The 25,053-nt window shown below is 42.9% G+C and overlaps 1 protein-coding gene across 1 annotated transcript in view; it reads right to left on the reverse strand.

The window, feature by feature from the left end:
- MTMR7 (myotubularin related protein 7) overlaps positions 1 to 22,151 on the reverse strand; it is a 98,849-nt gene extending 76,698 nt beyond the window's left edge. The window contains exon 1 of the mRNA XM_055416498.2: positions 22,044 to 22,151. Within this exon, the coding sequence (XP_055272473.2) occupies positions 22,044 to 22,067 (24 nt within the window). The 5' untranslated portion in view covers positions 22,068 to 22,151. The remainder of the gene's footprint in view (positions 1 to 22,043) is intronic.
- Positions 22,152 to 25,053: the final 2,902 nt, after the last annotated feature.

Here is a 25,053-nt window from a genome sequence, read left to right on the forward strand (position 1 = left end):
AGGAACAAGGCTTTCTTTCAGAGCTTGGCAATAAATTTCTTTCTCCGGGAATCTGTGATAAGCAGTGTTTAATACACGAAAAAGAGGAGAAAAGTAAACATACAATTTTTATAAAGTTGTCATAGCCTGCCACAAAACATTAAGTGGGGGTTATTTTTAACCTATTTTAAATGGCTATGGGAGGAAGGGTTGGACTTGTGTCCTGGGAAGTAACTTTAACTCCCAAAGGCTTCAACTCGCTGTCCACTAGGGGAAAGGCCACTAGAAAAAAATAGTTTTGACTGTTCCTGGCCTAAGAAGTATGGTACAAAATGAGTTTCTTGGCCTCCCTCTGAGTGCAATGGAAGAATATAAAACAGAACCATCACACGGGACAGAGTCACGAAATCCTGGATGTTCGGTCAAGAAGTTTACTTTCATGCATATTTCACAGCGTGTCCCACTCACAACGGAAAACCCAATAAAAATAACCTTTAAATAAGGATGAGAAAATGTACATACATGTGCTCTGTGAAAACAGGCACTTCAGGCATGGTTTGCCTGTGGAGCTGTGACAGAGGTGATAACTGAAGCAAATCAGTCAATACTGTGAGGTCAAGTGACAAATGTTGCAATTCACGAATAAACAAATGAATGTCCAGTGGACAAACGTAGGAGATTATGTGTTCCCATCTTGATCATTTCTCATAAGCATTCAAATATTTCAAGGTGCATAATGTGCTCACTGCAAGACATTAAGCTTCCGAAAGCTTTAATGCAGGCATCAATGTAACCATGTTACTTTCATCCACTAAAAAAAATAAAAATCAGTGCATTTCTCAGTTTCCGCCCCACACATCCACTCCAAAGGGTACTCTCTCTCAGAAGTCCTCGATGATGTCATGGAGGCTTCTTCTCCAGGGAACAGAAGCCACAACAGGGGCTTCTGAGCAAAACTCGACACTTTTCCCAAAATCCATGTGTTTGATGAAATTAATGTTTTTATAAAAGAAAAATATGCTCCCCACTATGGGTATGAACTAGAGTTGGGTGACAGGAAGGGACTCTTTGCAGAGTGCCTTGAGAGGAAAAAGTACTCAACCACATTGTAGGTGAGGAAATGAAGTGAATGTGTAAGTCAAATGAAATGTTTGGATTAAGAAAAAAAATTTTATTCTCAAATTTTGTCAAAATTCTTCCAGCATACAAACCTGTGACTACCTCCTTTTGCAATGATGATAATAAATACAATAAAAACAGCAAATATTTACTACATGTCACGTTAAGTGTTTCAATGTATCCTCTTGTTTAGTGTCCTAATGAATTACAGATGGAGAAATCAAGGCTTTGGGAGACCTCAAGTGACTCATTCAAGATCATATACATTGTTATAGTAATCAAGACTGTGTGGTACTAGTGAAGGATAGAGATCAAAGGAAAAGAACCAAGAGTCCAGTAAGAAATCCAAGCATGTGTGGTCTGAGCAACTATAGGGAAATAATTTTTCACAAGGCTGTGGAGACAAAGGGAATAAGGAAAGTCAGTAAAGGATGCTGGAACAACTGGAATCCCATATACAAAAGACTGAATGTAGACCTCTATCTCATACCATATACAAAAATTAACTCAAAATGGATCAAAGAACTACACAGTGTAAATCTTTATGACCCTGGAGTAGGCAATGGTTTCTTAGATACAGCATATAACACAAGCAACCAAACAAAAAATAGGTAAATTGGACTTTATCAAAACCAAAATCTTTTGTGCTTCTAAAGGACAACAATAAGAAAGTGAAAAAAATGACCCACAAAATGGAAGAGAATATCTGCAAGTCATATATCTGATAAAGATCTGGTATCCAGAATGTACAAAGACTTACAACTCAACAATACAAATATAGATGACACAATTAAAAATGAACAAGTGGCTAGAACATAACACAGAAGAAAATCTTGCTGGATCGGCAGTGCTTTTTAAATACAGCAGCAAAGGCATGATCTACAAAAGAAAGAATTGATAAGCAAGAGCTAATTAAAACTGAAAACTTCTGCTTTGTAGAAGACCCTGAGGGATGGGATGGGGAGGGATTTGGGAGGGAGGGTCAGGATGGGGAACACAGGTACACCCATGGCGGATTCACGTGAATGTATGGCAAAAACCATCACAATACCGTAATTAGCTTCCAATTACATCTTTTTAAAAAAGACATTGTCAGAAAAAAAAAAACTGAAAAGTCAAGCCACGGATTAGGGGAAAATATTTGCAAAAGGCATTTCTGATAAAAAGCACCTAATTAAAAAATGAGTCAAAGACCGTTAACAGACACCTCACCAAAAACATACAGATGGCAAATAAGCATACACCCTATATCATACATCATCAGGGAAATGCAAATTAAAACGAGCTACCACTACACACTGATTAGAATACAAACACTGACAACACCAAATGCTGACAAGGGTGTGAAGCAACTGGAACTCTCATTCATTCCTGATAGAAATGCAAAATGGTATGGGCCCTCTGGAAGAAAGTTTGATGGTTTATTTATAAAACCAAACACGCTCTTACTAGGTAATCAAGCAATTACCTTCTATGGGATTTACTCAAAGGAGCTGAAAACTTACATTCACACAAAAACCTGTACACAGAAGTCTATAACAGCTTTATTCATAATTGCCAAAACCTGGAAGCCACTAAAATGTTCTTCAGTAAGTCAGTGAGTAAACTGTGATACATCCACACAATGAAATAGTATTCAGCACTGAAGGGAAATGAATTATCAAGTCTTGAAAAGACATGAAGGAACCTTGCTGCTGCTACTGCTAAGTCACTTCAGTCGTGTCCGACTCTGTGTGACCCCATAGATGGAAGCCCACCAGGCTCCCCCATCCCTGGGATTCTCCAGGCAAGAACACTGGAGTGGGTTGCCATTTCCCTCTCCAATGTGTGAAAGTGAAAAGTGAAAGTGAAGTCGCTCAGTCGTGTCCGACCCTTAGCGACCCCACGGACTGCAGCCTACCAGGCTGCTCCATCCATGGGATTTTCTAGGCAAGAGCACTGGAGTGGCATGCCATTGCCTTCTCCAGAAGGAAGCTTCAGTTCAGTTCAGTTCAGTCGCTCAGTCGTGTCCAACTCTCCGCGACCCCATGAATCAGAGCACGCCAGGCCTCCCTGTCCATCACCAACTCCCGGAGTTCACTCAAACTCATGTCCACAGAGTCGGTGATGCCATCCAGCCATCTCATTCTCCGTCGTCCCCTTCTCCTCCCGCCCCCAACCTTTCCCAGCATCAGAGTCTTTTCCAGTGAGTCAACTCGTCGCATGAGGTGGCCAAAGTATTGCAGTTTCAGCTTTAGCATCAGTCCCTCCAATGAACATCCAGGATTGATCTCCTTTAGAATGGACTGGTTGGATCTCCTTGCAATATAAGGGACTCTCAAGAGTCTTCTCCAACACCACAGTTCAAAAGCATTGATTCTTCGGCAATCAGCTTTCTTCACAGTCCAACTCTCACATCCATACATGACCACGGGAAAAACCATTGCCTTGACTAGACGGACCTTGGTTGGCAAAGTAATGTCTCTGCTTTTTAATATACTATCAAGGTTGATCATAACTTTAAGAAGGAACCTTAGATGCATATAATTAGGTGAAAGAAACCAAACTGAAAAGGCTACCTAATGTATGATTCCAACTGAATGACATTCAGAGAAAGATAAAACTGTGAAGACACATACATAATATCAGAGACTGCCAAGGGCTGGGACGAGAGGGATGAGTAAGTGGGACACAGGATTTTCAGGGCAGTGAAGCGACTCTGTGTGATACCAGAGTAACTGATTGTGACTAGTGCAGCTACAAACATAGGCATACAAGTGTCTATTTGTGTCCCTGTTTTCAGTTCTTTGGGGCATATATGCAGGAACAGAATTGCTGGATCCTTACAGTAATTCTATCTTTAAGTTTTTGAGGCACCGCCAAACTTATCCACAGCAGCTGCTCCCTTTTATATTTCCACCAGTCATGCTCAAGAGTTCCAACTTCTTTACATCCTTGCCAACACTTATTTTTGTTTGTTTGTTATCAGTAACCATCTAATGGGTATGAAGTGCTATTCGACTGTGGTTTTGATCTGCATTTCCCTAACAGTGATGCTGGACATCTTTTCAGGAGCTTACTGGCCATCGGGATAGCTTCTTTGGAGAAATGTCTATTCAAGTCTTTGCCCAGTTTTTAATTGAGCTGCTTGGATTTTGTTATTATTGTTGAATTATAAAGGTACTTGTTTGCTTTTTGAAAACAGATGCAAATACCTGAACCAGAGAAAGCATAGGAGGATCTTTCATATTAGAAAGGAATCATTTAGCACACCTTTAAATATTACACTCCTCTCATGCTGGAAAAGGTATCTACTTACAGTTTATCTTGATAAATGATAGGTGAAGGTGGGGAAAAAAAAATTAAGCTACTGGGAATAAGCCTGACAGGCTACAGTACATGAGGTTACAAAAGAGTCGGACATGACTTAGCAACTAAACAACAAAAATACATACATTATTTACGTACAAGATACATAATTCAATATTCAACTGAAAATAATTTGATGTTAGTCCTTAGACACAATGAAATCCATAGGGAACTCTGACCTAACATACAAGCATATATGGTTTATGAGAAAGTTTTCAGAATTTGTATTTAATGCCTGATTTTATTTACATCAGGCTACTTTCTACAGGATTTGAGATCTTTATAAAGTGATAAAAAAGAAATAGCCCTATTTTTAAAAAGTATGCCACTCTCACACTGTCCTGCAGTTCCTCAAGGGGATGCCTCCATCCTACTAAGGAGATCACCTGTGTGCCTAACAGGCATCTCAAATTCGGTGTGTCCAAAACTGAGCCCCAGGGTCCCTCTCCCCTCATTTCCGATCTCCTCCTGAGGCTCTGCCCATCTCAGCAATCCACCCTTCCAGGCTGGGGCAAATAACCTAGGTGCTCTCCTTGACGCCTGTTTTTCTCCCCTCTCTTATCTACTCTGTCAGTAAATCCTTACCACTCTACTTTAAATATATTTGGTTTATTTCCACCTCCATTGCTACCCTCATCCCTTCTTTCTATCTTTGCCGACCCTCCCACCTGCATCCAGTTTATTTTTGCCCAAGATCCTCTTAAAGGTAAGCCAGAGCTCAGATCCCTTCTGTGGATCTCCCCACAGGCAGAGTGAGAGTCCCTGTCCCCACTTAAAGCTCGTTCCCCACAGCTGCCCCTCACCCACCTGGCTTTCTGCTCCTGCCTGAAGACTCCAAGCAAGTGCCTACTTCCAGACCCTCTGCTGTCTCAGGGGAGCGGGTGATCAGCTCCCTCACTTGCAGGCCTCTGCTCAAATGTCATTTTATCAGGAAGGCTGTATTATCAGCCTGTATCAAACAGATCCATCCTAACTCACTCCTACCAACGTCCCTCTCCTCCTTATATTATGCTATTTCTCTTCACAGAACTTTCACCATCACACACATACAGTGTACATCCCCCTAATTAGAAAGGGCTTCCCTGATAGCTCAGTTGGTAAAGAACCCACCTGCATTCCACTGGAGAAGGGATCGGCTACCCACTCCAGTATTCTTGGGCTTCCCTTGTGGCTCAGCTAGTAAAGAATCCCCCCGAATGCGGCAGGCCTGGGTTTGACCCCTGGGTTGGGAGGATCCCCTGGAGAAGGGAAAGGCTACCCACTCCAGTATTCTGGCCTAGAGAATTTCATGGACTGTATAGTCCATGGGGTCACAAAAAGTCGGACACAACTGAGCAACTGTCACTTTCACCTGCTTTCTTACACAGTATAAAATGAATAGGGATTCTTATGGTCTACGACACATTATTTGTTCTGTACCCACATCCAGACAACCCAGACTTCAACTACACTTTGCTAAACCTACTAGAAGTGAGGATTTCAACACACTTCGAAGGTGGTTTTAAGGAATGCTTGACCACAACTCCCACTTAGCCACAACTCAGAAAACTAAAGAAAATGTAACTGCTACAGCTATATTTTTTTTTTAATTTTTTACAATGTTTTGTTGGTTTCTGCCATACAACAATACAAATAAGCCATAACTAAACACACATTCCCTTAAGTGGTGTGTTCCACTGTAACAAACTTATCAGCCTCATGTACTTGATTACACAGGCTACCTCCCCAATATTGTCAAATTTTGGGCAATGGAACAGCCCTTAACAATTGGGCAATAATCTGTCTTTGTTGTTGTTTGGCCACTGAGTCCTGTCTGACTCTTTGCAGCCCCATAAACTGTAGCACACCAGGCCTCCCCGTCCTTCATTATCTCCCGGAGTTTGCTCAAACTTACGTCCACTGAGTCAGTGATGCCATCCAAACATCTCATCCTCTGTCACTTTCTTCTCCTTCTGCCCTCAATCTGTCCCAGCATCAGGGTCTTTTCCAATGAGTCGGCTCTTCACATCAGGTGGCCAAAGTATTGGAGCTTCAGCATCACTCCTTCCAGTGAATATTCATGGTTGATTTTCTTTAGGATTGACAGTCTTCACACAGATTCAAATCAAAACAAAAGGCTGATCTTGGTTCTTTTGACAAAACCAAATTGCAATATAAGAAAAAATGAGAGGAATGTCTGATACATTCCCTCAGGGCAAGAATGTGAGGAGGGCTAAGAGCGTGAAGCACTGGGAACCCAGACCACTTTCCCTCCTGCTCTCAACATCCAAATGCGAGACCGCGGAGTTGTTGAGAATGCAGTCATTGCTATACTGTCTGCTTCTGAATCCTCACTCTGCTCCTTGCAGCTGACTAACTTATTTCACCTGTTTCCTCATCTGTGAAATGGGGATAATACTACTACTTACCTAACAGAGTTATTTTAAGGACTAATGAATCGAGTGCCTAGCACACAGCAAGTGCTACTGAAGGATTTTCTTTCACCAGTATTATTACTATATTGCTACTGTTACAGACAGCCACCAAAAGGATATTCAATCTCACCAATAAACAAAGCTATATAAATTAATGAGAAACCACACTTGCTGAAGCTCTAACACTTTGGCCACCTGATGTGAAGAGCCGACTCATTGGAAAAGACCCTGATGCTGGGAAAGATTGAGGGCACGAGAAGGGGACGACAGAGGATGAGATGGTTGGACGGCATGAGTTTGGAGATGGTGAAGGACAGGGAAGTCTGGCGTGCTGCAGTCCATGGGGTCGCAAAAAGTCGGACACGACTCAGAGACTGAACAACAGCAACACTTCATATATCATTCTCATAAGAAGAAAGAAAAAATGTTCCTCTGCTTACAGTGGTAAAGCAGACACAACTCCAATGGCAAATCTAGCAGATGACATAAAAAATCTTTACAATATATATAGAAACGGAACCCACAAACACACTTCAGAAGTTTAAGCTGAGGCGACAGAGAGATCTGACCAACAATTTAAATTCACTGATGTTTATCACAGTTATTTGTTCTAGTGAGAAAACGGAAGCAAATAAATATCAGATATTAAGGAATCAGTTCAGGTGCTCAGTCATGTCCAACTCTTTGTGACCCCATGAACCACAGCACACCAGGCCTCCCTGTCCATCACCAACTCCCGAAGTTCACTCAAACTCACCTCCATCGAGTCGGTGATGCCATCCAGCCATCTCATTCTCTTTCGGCCCCTTCTCCTCCTGCCCTCAATCTTTCCCAGCATCAGGGTCTTTTCCAATAAGTCAGCTCTTCTCATCAGGTGTCCCAGGTATTGGAGTTTCAGCTTCAACATCAGTCCTTCCAATGAACACCCAGGGTTGATCTCCTTTAGGATGGACTGGTTGGACCTCCTTGCAGTCCAAGAGACTCTCAAGAGTCTTCTCCAACACCACAGTTCAAAAGTATCAATTCTTTAGCACCCAGTTTTCTTTATAGTCCAACTCTCACATCCATACATGACCACTGGAAAAACCATAGCCTTGACTAGACGGACCTTTGTTGACAAAGTAATGTCTCTGCTTTTTAATATGCTGTCTAGGTTGGTCATAACTTTCCTTCCAAGGAGTAAGCGTCTTTTAATTTCATGGCTGCAATCACCATCTGCAGTGATTTTGGAGCCTAGAATAAACTTAGTTAAAAGCTGTAAAATGTCTGAAATGTTAATCTGCTTGCAACCTCACAAGTTAGTATCATCCGTGATATCAAGGATACTGACAGAAGACACAAGACTCCAGGGTCAGAAACTTGGACTCCGTGACTCTCTGCAACCCAGGACGCGGGGCCCCAGGCCTGCGCCAGGCTCCTACCCCTTCCCTTGCCCCCTCCCCAGTCTATGGGAAAGGAGTGGCCAGTGCAGGCCTTGCACACAGCGGCTCCCAGATGAGGAACTCAGAGCCCAGAGCCACCCACATGCCAATCTTATAAGAGGGCTGCTAACAAACCTGAGCAACCTCTGCCCCCGAGGAAAATACTGTCTTTCTTATCCCGGACAGCAAACAAATCTGCCCTTTGCCCAGGGGAGGAACTGTGTCTTTCTTCCAAGGTGGTTCACTAGAAAATCACCTTTGAGAAAGATAACTTCAGAGCAAAAGTGCAGAAATGTTTAAGACCCATGAAGAAATGATTGCCTTCTAAGCCTAAATAACTTATAATGCCTCCACACAATGTGAGACCACGTAGTGATGACAGATCAGTTTTCAGAAGAAAGTTTAATGAAGTAAGAAATATATTTATGGTATACTATTAGATACAAAACACAGGTTCTCACTTTCCAAAATTACATACACACACACACACACACAGAGAAATAAAAGAGACCTAATTTTGTTTTATGCTGTTTTCCTATTTTTATACAAAGAAAAGATATATGTATATAGTTTATATAAAGATAAGTTGCTCAGTCCTGTCTGACTCTCTGCAACCCCATGGACTATACCGTCATGGAATTCTCTAGGCCAGAACACTGGAGTGGGTAGTCTTTACCTTCTCCAGAGGATCTTCCCAACCCAGGGATCAAACCTAGGTCTTCCACTTTGCAGGCACATTCTCTACCAGGTGAACTACAAGGGAATTCCAAGAATATTGGAGTGGGTAGCCTTCTCCAGGGGATATTCCTGACCCAGGAATTGAATTGGGGTCTCCTGCATTGCAGGAGGATTTTTTTTACCAACTGAGCTATCAACAAAAAGGGCTCACAATAGATACAAAGTTAACAGCGGTTCTTGGGTGTTGAGATTACGCACAGCTTTCATTTTCTTTCTGCTTTTTTGAACTAAATTTTCTGTATTACGTTTTTAATCAGAAAAAAAGGGGAGTTTTTTTAAAAAAAACACCCATGGATATGACACCAAAAGCACAAGTGACAAAAGAAAAACGGGGTAAGGTTGACTTCATCAAAATTCAAAACTTTTGCATTCAAAAAAAAAAGTATAAGTCAGTCAGTCTTGTCCGACTCTTTGTGACCCCATGGACTACAGACCATCAGGCCCCTCTGTCCATGGAATTCTTCAGGAAAGAATACTGCAATGGGTAGCCATTCCCTTCTCTAGGGGATCTTCCTGACCCAGTGATTGAGCCTGGGTCTCCTGCATTAGCAGGCAGATTCTTTACCATATGAACCACCAGGAAAGCCCTTGTGTTCAAAGGACACCATCGAGACAGTGAAAAAAAACTGACAGACTGGGAGAAGACATAGGCAAGTCATACCTCTTACCGACTTATATCAGGTTACTTATTATACAGATTACAGACTTATATCCAGATGTATAAAGAAGTTTTGAAACTCAATAATTAAAAAGACAAATAACCCAATTAAGAATGAACAAAGGATCTGAATAGACAGCTCTTCAAAGATACACAAATAGTCATTAAACACATGAAAAGATGCTCAACATAATCAGTCATTAGGGAAACGCAAACCAAAGCCATGATGAATACCACTTCAGACCACCTGGGATGAAAAAAAGAGACTGACAATAACAAGTGCTGGCAGAGATGAGAAAAAATTGGAACCTTCACACATTATTGCTGGGATCTAAAATGGTGCAGTCACTTCCAGAAAAGAGTTTGGCAGTTCCTCAAAACGTTAAACAAAGGATTGCCATATGAGAGCAATTTCACTCAAAGGAGTTGAAATTCCACCTAAAAGAAATAAAAACATATGCCCACACAAAAATTTCCACATAGGAGTTCACAGCGGCATTACTTGTAATAGCAAAAAACAGGAACAGCACAGATGTCCAACACCTGAAAAACAAAACGTGATATATCCACAGAATGGAGAAAAAGAAACGAAGTACTAGTTCATACTACAAACTTGAATAAACCTTAACACATTATGCTAAGTAAAAACAGCAAGCCACAAAGGACCACATATTACATGATTCAACTTATATGAAACGTTTAGAAAAGGGAAATACATAAAGACAGAAAGTACATTAATGATTGCCGGGGATAGCAGGGGCAAGGGAGAAATGGGGAGTGACTTTAGGGTAAGGAGTTTCTTCTTAGAGTGATGACATGCTGTGGAATTAAGATAACTGTAACGGTTAAATAACCATGAATACACACCAAAAAAGCATAGAATTAGATACTTCAAAAGAGTAAATTTTATAGTATGTAAATTCCATCTTAGCGATGGTGTGATCACTCACCTAGAGCCAGACATCTTGAAATGTGAAGTCAAGTGGCCCTTAGGAAGCATCACTATGAACAAAGCTAGTGGAAGTGATGGAATTCCAGTTGAGCTATTTCAAATCCTGAAAGATGATACTGTGAAAGTGCTGCACTCAATATGCCAGCAAATTTGGAAAACTCAGCAGTGGCCACAGGACTGGAAAAGGTCAGTCTTCATTCAAATCCCAAAGAAAGGCAATGCCAAAGAATGCTCAAACTACCGCACAGGTGCACTCATCTGACATACTAGTAAACTCATGCTTAAAATCCTCCAAGCCAGGCTTCAGCAATACGTGAACCGTGAACTTCCAGATGTTCAAGCAGGTTTTAGAAAAGGCAGAGGAACCAGAGATCAAATTGCCAACATCCGCTGGATCATCAAAAAAGCAAGAGAGTTCCAGAAAAACATCTATTTCTGCTTTACTGACTACACCAAAGCCTTATGACTGTGTGGATCACAATAAACTGTGGAAAATTCTGAAAGAGATGGGAATTCCAGACCACCTGACCTGCCTCTTGAGAAACCTGTATGCAGGTCAGGAAGCAACAGTTAGAACTGGACATGGAACAACAGACTGGTTCCAAATAGGAAAAGGAGTACGTCAAGGTTGTATATTGTCACCCTGCTTATTTAACTTATATGCAGAGTACATCATGAGGAACGCTGGGCTGGAAGAAGCACAAGCTGGAATCAAGATTGCCAGGAGAACTATCAATAACCTCACAAATGCGGATGACACCACCCTTATGGCAGAAAGTGAAGAAGAACGAAACAGCCTCTTGATGAAAGTGAAAGAGGAGAGTGAAAAAGTTGGCTTAAAGCTCAACAGTCAGAAAACTAAGATCATGGCATCCGGTCACATCACTTCATGGGAAATAGATAGGGAAACAGTGGAAACAGTGGCTGACTTTCTTTTTCTGGGCTCCAAAATCACTGCAGATGGTGATTGCAGCCATGAAATTAAAAGACACTTACTCCTTGGAAGGAAAGTTATGACCAACCTAGACAGCATATTAAAAAGCAGAGACATTACTTTGTCCACAAAGGTCCATCTAGTCAAGGCTATGGTTTTTCCAGTGATCATGTATGGATGTGAGAGTTGGACTGTGAAGAAAGCTGAGCACCGAAGAATTGATGCTTTTGAACTTTGGTGTTGGAGAAGACTCTTGAGAGTCCCTTGGACTGCAAGGAGATCAAACTGGTCCATCTTAAAGGAAACCAACCCTGAATATTCACTGGAAGGACTGAAGCTGAAGCTGCAATACTTTGGCCACCTGATACAAAGAACTAACTCATTGGAAAAGACCTGGATGCTGGGAAAGATTGAGGGCAGGAGAAGAAGGGGATTGGAGGATGAGATGGCTGGATGGCATCACCAACTCAGTGGACATGGGTTTGGGTGGATTCCGGGAGTTGGTGATGGACAGGGAGACCTGGCGTGCTGCGGTTCATGGTGTCCCAGAAAGTCAGACACGACTGAGCGACTGAACTGAACTGAAAGCTATTTTTAAATAAATATAAACATTATACACACAGAGACTATACATACACACAAAAACAAGAATTATTGAAATGGTGGAAGATACAAATAGACAATTCAGAAAAGTAACAAAATGGTCAATAAACTTAATTTGGGCAAATATTTCAACTTAATAGAAATAAAAAAAACTACACACAATGAATTAAAGAAGCACTATTCCCCTTTAACAAATATTTTTTTACATAACAAAGCAATGGTACAGTGAGAGAGACACTGTACTGCATTTCTGAAACTTAATATAACATTTTTGGAAAGTCATTAGGCAACACATTTCAGCCATAAAGTTGTTCATCTTCTGAGACACAGTAATTTCATCTAGGGCTCTTTCCTGAGGGAGTAATCACATATGCAAATAATAAATAAGGTATTCATCATTATATTATTTGAACAGCCTTATGGGGAAATGCTTAATGTGATAATGACATATCCATAGGATAAAAAAAAAAAATCACATAGTCTTCTAAAAGCATGTTTTCAAAGACCACAATAGGGTAAATGAAAACAGGCATAGTACTAAATTGAATTGAGAGATCCTTAATTTCTAAAAAAGCAAATGAAAAGTTTGAACATTCATGCAAAGAAAAAAAGTCAGAAGGAAATAAACTCAAATATTAACAGTGGCTAATTTCTATATTTTTCCTATTATGGAATCAAAAGGCAATACACTATTATCACCGGAAAATTTTTTTTTTTTTAATAAAGATGAAAGAAAATATAACAGTGCTGACAGTGACAGACACAAAGCCAGTCTTCTCATGATTCTACGAATGTCTATGACAGATCTCGCAAATGAGGTCACTATTTTCAAACGGGGGTGTGGAATTTTGAATTATAAGCCGGTGGGTCTGACATTCATTCCAGGAAAGATTCTAAAATGGAATTTTGTAGAACCTAGAAAAGGAAATCATCAGTCAGCGCGAGGATTCACTCAGTCACTCCCAGACTACTTCATTTTTGTCTTTGATGAGCTATCTGGAAAGGTGACAGAGGGCAAATTTATCCAACGGTAGCGGGCACCAAGCTGAGGGAACTAGCATATCTGTTATCAGGACGGAGAGCTTGAGAGATGAAGGCAAAGTGACTTAAGCTACTGAGTCACATCCACCTAATTCAGTTTCTTTCTTGGATGAGATCACGGATGAGGTAATGGCAGTGGGCAAGGCTGTGGATGGTACCTGGCTGAGAGGAAGAGCAGATGTGCATCAGAACCCCAAAGAACAGAGCTAGGGATTAAGCAAGAAGCTAAATCCACTAAGGGGTGGGTGAGTGTGTGTAAGAAGTTAAATCCAGGGGGAGGCGGGGCGGTGGGCAAGAAGCTAAATCCATGACTATAGCCATCCAGGTTCCTCTGTCCATAGGATTCTCCAGGCAAGAAAATTGGAATGGGTTGCCATGCCCTTCTCCAAGGGATCTTCCTGGCCCAGGGAACCTGCATCTCTTGAATCTTCTACATTGGCAGGCAGATTCTGCACCACTGAGCAACCTGGGAAGCACTAAATCCAATGAGATAACACTTAACAAAGCAAAGTGTTCGATACTATCACTCAAGGAAAAGGCAGGGGAGACCTGACTTTGCAGCTCAATGTGTGGAGACAACTTCAGGGTACCCTTCCACAGTCAGCTCACTAGAAGGCCACTGAGCTGTGGCTGGATGATATTTAAATTTAAAAAATAGCAAACTTTACTCCCGCTGAGTTCAACAAAACCTAGAGTAATCACATGTTTGTTTGTTTTAACTCACTGAGAAAAGTAACTAGGATATAACAGAACTTGAAGCTCAGGAGTCCTCAACATATAGTTGATCCTGAAGCCATAAGCGGAGAAGGCAATGGCAAGCCACTCCAATACTATTGCCTAGAAAGTCCCATGGATGGAGGAGCCTGGTGGGCTGCGGTCCGTGGGGTTGCTGGGGGTCAGACACGACTGAGCGACTTCACTTCCACTTTTCACTTTCACACATTGGAGAAGGAAATGGCAACCCACTCCAGTGTTCTTGCCTGGAGAATCCCAGGGACGGGGGAGCCTGGTGGGCTTCCGTCTATGGGGTCACACAGAGTCGGACACGACTGAAGTGACTTAGCAGCAGCAGCAGCAGCAGAAGCCAAGCCACTGATTGGTTGCCAGAATAGGCAGTGATAAGCCAACCACTTAGGTGGCAGGAAAGGGTTACAGAGGTGGCTGAAGGGCCATTTTCTGGAAGGAGGGTTGATGCAGTGGGGAACATCCCACAGGACAGAGCTAGATGCAATTACTAGAAACTACAGTGTCATGCGACGAGTTAACTCACTGGAAAAGACTCTGATGCTGGGAAAGGTTGGGGGCGGGAGGAGAAGGGGACGACAGAGAATGAGATGGCTGGATGGCATCACCGACTCTATGGAAATGAGTTTGAGTGAACTCCGGGAGTTGGTGATGGACAGGGAGCCTGGCGTGCTGTGATTCATGGGGTCGCAGAGAGTCAGACACGACTGAGCGACTGAACTGAACTGAACAGTGAGCCAGATTTTGACTAAATATAAAGCAAACTTCCTAATGTCTAGAGCTGTCCATGGTCATCATGGATTGCCAAGGGACACAGTGAGCTCTCAGCATGAGAAGCAGGAAGCTTGGGGTAGCTAGGCACTGGGCTCAGAAGAAATCCAAACACGATTCTAGACTATTCTCTCCTCAGATGCAACATGCCTCCACTGGCAAGAGTCACCCTGACTCTGCATAAACACCTGTCATCCACTAATTTCTTTTCTGTAACAGGGATGTGTGTGCCCTAAGTCACTTCAGTCATGTCAGACTCTTTGCAACCCCATGGACTGTAGCCCGCCAGGCTCCTCCATCCATGGGATTCTCCAGGCAAGAATACTGGAGTGGGTGGCCATGCCCTCCTCCAGGGTATCTTCCCGACCCAGGGATCAAACCCATGTATCTTATGTTTCCTGCATTTGCAAGCGGGTTCTTTACCACTGGCGCCATCCGTAAAGCCCCACAACAGGGATAATTGTGGGAAAGAACTTCTCTACATGGAGCCAAGATGTTCTCCTCTGCAGTCACTCCGTTGCTGCTCTCTGGGACTATAAAGAGTTTCTCTAAACCCTGGGCCATAAGAGAAGCCCCCCAATACTGAAAGATACCACATTATTAGAATCTTTATGAAGACTGTTCCTACTCTCCTCACTCCACTCTGGGCAAATAATACACTGAGAAACCTGTACCAGGGAATTTTCCAGGGGCACAAAACCCAAATCCCTATGAGTGGATGTAGTTTCAGCAAACCACACTCAAATGAATACTACGCAATTATTAAAAATACATAGGCAGAAGACATTCGAATATAAAATATGCATACAAAATAATGGTGGGTAAAAAGGTCATTAAGAGAAAAAGCATACTAATTATGATTACATAAAAGGGCATATTATCACAATTAGAAGTGAATTTAGAATGATGTAAGTATAACTTCATCTCATTAGGTTGTTTCTCTAAGAAACTCTTTATATGTGTAACAATAAAAATCAATAATAATAAAAACAATAAAAATTTATGTTCTCCCAGAGTGTTCACAGCAGTGCTATTCATAATAATCAAAAAAGTAGAAACAACCCAAATAACCATCCACTGACGAAAGCATAAACAGACTGTGGTGTATCCACAGAATGGAATATTATTCTGTAATAAAAAGGAATGAAGCACCAATATCTGCTATGAGTTGGATGAACGCAGACAGTGTTGGTCACTCGGTCGTGTCTGACTCTTTGCCATCCCATGGACTTTAAAAGCCCGCCAATCTTCTCAATCCAAGGAATTCTCCAGGCAAGAATACTGGAGTGGGTTGCCATTTCCTTCTCCAGGGGCTCTTACTGACCCAAGTCAGTCTCCTGCACTGCGGGCAGATTCTGTACCATCCCAGCTACCAGGGAATGAGGGCTGACTGCTAATAGGTAATGGGTTTCTTTAGGGGCTGATGAAAATGTTCCCTATAAGATAGTGGTGAGAGGAAGCCAACAATGTAAATACACTAAAAACACTGAAATTTACACTTTAAAAAGGCTAAATGGGGAATCTTATGTTATTTTAACTCTGTCTCATTAAAACTATATATAATGACAAAACACACATCATTATATATAAATATATGCTATCGATTTTATAAACTATATTGACATCCACAAGTACTTTATACTATTAGAAGACTGACAATAATATACCTAGTCATGGGTACAATGCACAGAGGCCTGGATTACTAAAGAAAAAACTAAAAACCAAAGTGCTGAAATTAAGAATTACTCATTCTTGTGCTTACAGTCACTGAAAAGTACAGTTAAATATGGTTAAAATAGTACATTTTACATTATGTGACTTTTAACACAATAAAAAACATTTTTAAAAAAGGAATTACTAAAAAAAATAAATAAAAAAGGAATTACTCATTCTATTATCCAATTATTAATTTATTTACTGTGTGCTTACTTGGTCCCAGAAACTATATTAGGCGCTGTGGATACAGGGGTGAATGAGATGTGATCCTCACCTTCACACGGCTCTTGGTCTAACAGAAGAGCTTGAGATGAGACAGATAATCACTTGCATAAATATAAAACTTGCATGTAACACGGGGCATAAGGTGAAAAACTGGGTTCCATGATAGAATATAACAGGCAGCCCTGATTTAGATGGAAAATGGGGCAACAGCCTCCTTGAGGAAATTACACTGAATCTGAAAGTAGAAAGATTGGAAACTTAGGCAGGTGAACAGTGGGGATAAGAGCATCCCCTAGGAGGAACAGCAGTGCACAAGTCCTCAGGCAGAAAAAGAACCTGTCACAGGCAAGGAACCCATGAAGGCTAGCTGGAATCAGAGGGAGGTGAGCAAGAAGATGACTGTCATAGAACCAGGATGGGAAGGAAGCAGAGGTCCATCCAGGCGGGCCTTTCCAGGGATTCTCACTCCCTATTCTGGGTACAAAGGGAAGCCATCCGAGAATTCCAGCAGGGAAGTAACATAACCAATTTGTGTCATAAAAGCATCACCTGACTCCCTCTGTGGAGGCGGGACTGGAGAAAAGCAAAGAGGAACTTGGGAGACCAGCTAGGAGGCTGTGAGGGTAATGGTTCAGAACAGGGGGACGGGGGTGGAAAGGAAGAGAAGGCATTTTCAAGGTCAATTTGGAGCTTTGGAGGTCATCGCGTATTCTATTTCACTACTCAAATGTACACATGTAGGGGGGAAATGTCTTCTGGAAAGGCCAAAGAACAAAAAGTAGAGATTACTTTGCCAGAATCCCAGGTAGACTCATTAGCACCTATCCAGTACTAACCCACACCCTACAAAACACTGCAAGCTACTTCTGAAAGCCCAGAAAGCTTTCTGTAGAACTAACACTTGAACCCAAATTATCCCTAAGCTTCTTGCAAGGTTTTTTCTTACCAGCAAGTTTTCAGAGTGTCAAAGAAAGTCTGACAGTTAAGTAGAAACAAAAAGTTCACTGTGATGAATACAGGTAATGCTTGATGTCCTCACTTCAACCCAAATGCAAACTAGCTCAACCTTGGAACGTTTTTTCTTTCTGATACAGGAACCATTCTGGGAGAAGAACACCCTGTTTTGCATATGCTCTATTAAGGCTTCAGTTAAACACACACACACACACATCAAGAGAGAAAAATGTGCAAAGCATTCCAGATTATTCATGGGCATCTGTCTCCTTACACTGCACTCCAGAGACTGAAGTGGAGCACATAGGCTGTGGTGGATATCATGAAGTTCACAGAGTAAATGAATGACTTTCATTATAATAGGAAAACAACTGCACATTATACACGCATTTCCTCTCCTCTTAAAATAAACCCCTGCTACCCACACGTCAAAACTACAGATAAAGCTTTGTGTATACACCTCACAAATCATCTAACACATGAAATCATACAATATAAGGCAAGATACCCATTCAACACCCTCAGAATATAATGGAAGCCAAAAAAAAGATGAATATTACCATCAATAATTAGGCATTCTACAACACAAGCTCTTAAGTGGTATTCTTCCCTTTTTCATTTATATTGTGAAAACTAGTTTTGTACTTGAAAATGGAAAATCGGGGCTTCCTTGATGGCTCAGTGGTGAAGAGTCTGCCTGCCAATGCAGGAGTCATGGGTTCGATCCCTGGTCCTGGAAGAACCCACATGCCACGGAGCAACTAAGCCCATGCCCCAGAACTACTGAGCCTGTGCTCTAGAGCCTGGGAGTTACAACTACTAATGCCCGTGTGCCCTAGAGCCCATGCTCTGCAACAAGAGAAGCCACCACATGAGAAGCCCACACACTGCAACCAGAGAGTAGCCCTGCTCACTGCAACTGGAGAAAAGCCCACGCAGCACAGCCAAAATAAATAAATATTCTTTAAATGTAAAATGAAATTTTCAAAAATATGCAATCACTATGTTGTGTAACAGGAACTAACACAGTGATGCTGTTACCTGCACCTCAAAACAAACAATCTCATAGAAAAAGAGATCCAATCTGTGGCTATGGGAAAGGGGGTGGCTGGGGGAAGATGGTCAAAAACCACAAACTTCTAGTTATAAGTAACTACAAGGGATGGAAAGTATAACATGATAAATATAATTTATACTGCTATATGTTAAACATGAAAATTAATAAATTCTAAGAGTTCTTATCACAAGAAAAAGGTTTTTTTTCTCTTTAATTTTCTCTCTGTATGATGATGGGTGGTCATTAACTTATTGTGGTAATAATTTTATGATGTATGTAAGTCGAATCATTACATCGGACACCTTATACAGAACCATGTGTACATTCTATCTCAATAAAACTAGAAGAAGAAAAAAAACTAAAGACAAAAGTTTTTGTTTTTAAAATGTAAAATAAAATTATATTGTTTAACCTCAAGGAATAGTGTCATCATTTCTATCTTTATTGCTGTTAAGGCCTTTGGCATCTTTGAAGTTGTGATGATATATTACAACACAGCATATGTACACAACTGCCTGCCAGCATCGCCAATGCTCCTGGTCTTCTTTGGCATCTTGTGTGTTGAGACTCAGCTCTTTGAAGAAGCCTTCCCTCACTCTGTATGGTAGAGTGGACCCTCTATCCACTGATCTCTCTGCCCGTTGTCCTGTGGACACATTTCTCTCTAGATTTACAGCTGCCTCAACAGACTTTCAGAGAAGGCAATGGCACCCCACTCCAGTACTCTTGCCTGGAAAATCCCATGGACAGAGGAGCCTGGTAGGCTGCAGTCCATGGGGTCGCTAAGAGTCGGACACGACTAAGCGACTTCACTTTCACTTTCATGCATTGGAGAAGGAAATGGCCACCCACTCCAGTGTTCTTGCCTGGAGAATCCCAGGGATGGGGGAGCCTGGTGGGCTGCCGTCTATGGGGTTGCAGAGAGTCAGACATGACTGAAATGACTTAGCAGCAGCAGCAACAGACTTTATATTTTCTTGGACTCCAAAATCACTGCAGATGGTGACTGCAGCCATGAAATTAAATAATGCTTTCTCCTTGGAAGAAGAGCTATGACCAACCTAGACAGCATATTAAAAAGCAGAGACATTACTTTGCTGACAAAGGTCCAACTAGTCAAGTCTATGATTTTTCCAGTAGTCATGTACGGATGTGACAGTTGGACCATAAAGAAAGCTGAGCACAGAACAACTGATGCTTTCAAACTGTGGTGTTAGAGAAGACTCTTGAGAGTCCCTTGGACTGCAAGGAGATCAAACCAGTCAATCCTAAAGGAAATCATCCCTGAATATTCATTGGAAGGACTGATGCTGAAGCTGAAACTCCAATACTTTGGCTACGTGATGTGAAGAACCAACTCATTAGAAATGACTCTGATGCTGGGAAAGATCGAAGGCAGGAGAAGGAGACGACAGAGGACAAGATGGTTGGATGGCATCACCAACTCAGTGGACATGAATTTGAGCAATCTCTGGGAGATGGTGAAGGACAGGGGAGTCTGGCGAGCTGCAGTCCATGGGGTTGCCAAGAGTTAGATACAACTGAGCTAATGAACAACCCTTCAGACCAGGATTTCCCAGGACATAACACAGAACCTTTCACAGGAAAGGTTCTCAAATACTTGTGGAATTACTTGAATGAATAAACAGACTGGATCCACCCAATCTCTGGAACTTTTCATTTTTTCCGCCTGCACTCTCCTAAATGTTAATAACTCTCAACTCAATGACATTTCAGACAACTGCCCATTCCAACCACCCCCTCCCCAACCACCATTTCTTTCTGTTTCCTGACAGGTGATTTCTGGTTTGAAGTACTACACTGCTTACAGCATGTTTATGAAAACTAGTTTGAGGAACAAGTGACAATTTGCTTGCTGTTCAGGTTTGTACACCTGGTTTTATAAACAATGGGTTTGAATAGATTAGAAAAGGCCTTGACTCCCAAAATTCACATTCCATAGGGGAAAAAAAGCACTTGATATCATGTCACCCTATTACTATTGACATTTACATCAGACATCATTTTTATCAAGAGCTCCCTCATCATGAAAAAAATAATAAAAAGGATGCCCTTGGAAAGGGCAGAGAGTTCATGAGCTAAATTCTTCACTCCAGATTAAATTATTCAGCACCACTTAAACCCTGAAAGCTTTGAGTCACCCATTTTGTGGTTTATGGCACTCTCCTTTAAGTTTACAATTTCCCGACTGTGATGCAACAATTTAATTGCACAGTGCAAAATCAATACAATTGAATTTTACTGTTGGAACTGACATTATGTAGCAAACTAAAAGATTTTATTCTTCCAATGACATGAGAAATTGTAAAAACTGCTTTTATAAAGAGTAACTTGGGAATCATTCCAGAATTTAGAAATGAATTTTTCCTCCTGGACTTAGTGCAGAGCAATGGCCCCGTGTCATCAATAGGAGCCCTGGGGCCTCCGACGTCCCGCCCACTCAGAGCTAGCTTTGACTTCTCGGTCAAGGGCCTAGGTTTTGAAGAGATCAACCCGGCAAGGCAAGGCAAGGCGTTGTAGAGGCAGTAACAGGTGACAGTCAATTGGTTGCTGAAACAGGTTTTGTCACTAGTTTAGGGTTTTATCGGGAACATCGATCACCTTTTTCGCTCTAAATTATATCACTAGTACAACTATGAGTAGGAAGGTTTGGTACGGGGTCAATGTTTCCAGTGTTATTTAACTGGAATAACCTGTAACCAGTCGCTTTTGTTGAGTTGGTAAGAGCTGGTGTTGTTCAAAACACACCAGCGGACGATCTGTAAGTTGCAACCCACTGGAAAACGCAAGAAGACGGAAGGTCAGAGAATACATTTAGACTAGAGCGAACACTGACCATCTACTCGGCTCAAGGTCCACTGCAGTTGATAGACAGCCTGAAGACGCAGAAGCAAGCGGTTTGGGCGGGTCTCAAGCTTTAGATTCAACAAGCTTCCCGAGTGCCTTCAACGCACCTGCATTAGGAAGGCTTGTATCTCCACTGCTCAGAGCAACCAACAGGGGGGAAAAAAAGGTTTTTTTTAAAAGCAGCAACCTAGTGCTAGACCAGAAGGGAGCGTTTATCAGCCTATCAGCAGCCCCATTATTCAACAAACAATTAGGGTTCCCTCCATCCAGCCCTCAGTCCACCGCGCACCCTCCAAGGACAAGAGGTTAGATCCAGCAGCAGCCAAGGCCGGGCCTGGGCAGCAGCTCCAGGCAGCCCAGCCTCCCGGCGAAGCGGGAGATGCTCGGGCGCTGCCTCCTGCCTCGCTCGCTCGCGGTGCGGGTTCGGCCTGCGCCGGGGCGGGGAAGTCGGGCCTCCCGCCGGCTCAGCATCCCTCGTCCGCCCGCACCCGTGGCACCCACCTTGGGCGTGCGGATGTGCTCCATGGCGGGCCCGAGTCCGCGGGTCCCGGGCGGGCGCGGCCTCCGGCACCTGCGCGCGTCCGCAGCGCGGCGGGAGGGGCGCGGGGAGGGGGCTTCGCGCCCGGGAGGGGGCGGGCCGCGGGCCTGGCTCCGCCCCCAGGTGCGGCGGCGCCCGCGCCAGGCCGGCGTGCGGGGCCCCGGGCGCCCGCGCGGCCCTAGAGCGCGCGGCTCTGCGCCGCGGCCACCTGCGCCGCCCGCCGCCGCCGCCGCCGCGCCCCTGGCCCGGCTGGGGTCGCGGGAGCCGGCGCAGCTCGCTGCCCCCGAAGAAGGCCAGCCGGCGCAGGACTGTGGGGGTCAGTGTCCCCCGGGACACAGTGGGGGCTTTGTGTAGGGTGTGGCCTCTTGGAGGACAGAAGGGGCCAGGCGCTGCTCCACACCGCCCGTCGGCTTCCTTCCAGAACGTCCCGGCATAGGTGGGACTTCAGGGTGGGCTGGACAAAAGGCTGCCACGAGCACGCCAGATGCAATGTGGCCTGGTGGGCTCTGACTGTTTCAGCACAGTCGGCAAGGCACTAGGGACGAAGCTGGAAATGTAGCAACAGTGTTAGCACCCTGGAACGCGCTGTTAGGTCAGGCAGCTCACATCAGCTGTGACTTCACTGTTGGAAATGACGCTTTCCCCTGGCACTGAATTGGGTTCTCATTTGCCATCGTCACTTAGCTCTAAAGGAACTGAAAGATACAGACATAACGCATCCTTTATATAAGGGCTTCCCAGGTGGCTCAGTGGTGAGGAATCCCGCTGCCGATGCAGGAGACGCGGGCTGGATTCCTGCATCAGGAAGATCCCCTGGAGAAGGAAATGGCAACCCACTTTAGTATTCTTGCCTGGAAAATGCCATGGACACGGGCGCCTGGCAGGCTATATATAGTCCCCTAGGGTCTCAAAGAATCTGACAGGACTGAGCATATACACACACACACACACACACACACACACATCTGTTACAAGGTATTATTTTTTCCATTTATGAATTTGGAAAAGTCAAAGAGAAGAAATGTGCCCCACTCCCGCCTTTTTTTTTTTCTTGTAAACTTGTGTGTAAAGTTTCACCATAACTAATATTTCACAAAACTGTTCATAGTTCTTAGAATAATATCTATCCAATTTTTTTTCTAGCTCGTACTCATCTCCCTTTCTACCTGGCTTGTAAATTCTTTAGTTAGAGACATTGATTGTTTATCTCTTTTTGTCCAGTACATCCTAGGCACATTGCATTGCAACCTTCTAAATAAATGTTTACTTAATCAATACAGTGTTGCACCTGTTTTTAAACTTCCAGGTCCCCTTCACATACCTTTTATCATTTCATCCTCCTCCCACTCTGGGAGGCAATTAGAACAAGTTCAGTAAACTGATGTTTGCATATGGCAAAACTGACCCAGGGTATAATTTCTTCCTTATTACAAAAACAAGAGTAGTGTCAGGAGCTCTCTGGTTTCCATTCAGCCTCTGACTTTGGGCTCCTCATTTATGAAATGAGGAAGTCACCAGCCTACATAATCTCAAAGGTAGCTTCCATCTCAGAATTCCATCAGTGCTAGGAATTCTATATCTATTCTGAGGGGATACATTCTGAAAGATATAATAATCTTGGAATTATGTGATTTCAGGGTTTTTCTGTCTTATACTGACAAATTTTTGCATACAAGTCTTTTGGACCTTCCATATTAGCATAGTTGTTTTAAAGCACCCAAAACACAAATTGGTGAGTAAAAAGATATAAATCTGAACACTATAAGTAGCTTCGTGCTAAGAAAAATTTCCAGGTTGGCTCCCAAAAACAGCTTCCATTCATCATAGCTATAAAATCAGCATTAGGTGAAAAATGAATCAAGAATTGCATTCCATTTATTAGGATAAATTAACATAGAATGGGCTTCCCTGGTGGCTCAGAGGTTAAAGCGTCTGCCTCCAATGCGGGAGACCCGGGTTCGATCCCTGGGTCGGGAAGATACCCTGGAGAAGGAAACGGTAACCCACTCCAGTATTCTTGCCGGGAAAATCCCATGGACGGAGAAGCCTGGTAGGCTACAGTCCACGGGGTCGCAAAGAGTCGGACACGACTGAGCGACAGAACGGAATGGAACATAGAATAGGCTAGAAATAAAAATAGGGAAAGAAGTCTCAATAAATAAGTAAACGTTTGGGTTTGATCTAATAGTTCCCTGAGGAATCCTCTTTGACTTGACCCCCAGCCCCAGTCACTATCCGGCTTATTGGATCACAAGCTGTGTTGACCCCAGTCAGCCACACTGCACTTTCCGATGCTTAAACTCCCCCCTACCCCCATGTTTCACTGATTCTCTGAACCACCAGCCGGTGGGGCAGAAGAAATTGAACAAAGCAGCAAAAGTTGGAGGGCAGTGGGAAGTGAGAGAAGAGACTACATGATTGAAATGGCTGACTATGTTGATCTGAGGTAGGGCAGAAAGTGAAACAGCCATTCACTTAGTTAAGAAACACTGATATGAACTGACTGATGGTCATGCACAAGGTACCATGGCAGAGGCTGGGAAATTGAAGGGAGACCCAGAGGAGGAAGATACGAAGTTCCATAGCAGTGATAAAGATAACACCAAGAAGGTGAAAAGTAGACTGATAAGATGGCAACAGAGCATGTGGAAATGCCAAAAGCAGCCTCAAGGGAGACTGATCCACTTCCTACATTCGTCATATTAGTTATACAGAAAATAATAAGTGAACTCAGGATCATATACTTAATTCCTCAAGTATGATACTGGTGCATTTGTGATGACCCACAGGCCATTTGGATAAACGTTGCCCCTCTATGTCTTCACAGAATAGAATCTCTCCAAGACCTCAATTCCTCAAGTATGATACTGGTGCATTTGTGATGAACCACAGGCCATTTGGATAAACGTTGCCCCTCTGTGTCTTCACAGAATAGAATCTCTCCAAGACCTCAATTCCTCAAGTATGATACTG

This window comes from Moschus berezovskii, chromosome 26 (genome assembly GCF_049115385.1).
Source record: "Moschus berezovskii isolate FMDL1 chromosome 26, NW_MosBer_1.0, whole genome shotgun sequence".
Classification (NCBI taxonomy): Eukaryota; Metazoa; Chordata; class Mammalia; order Artiodactyla; family Moschidae; genus Moschus; species Moschus berezovskii.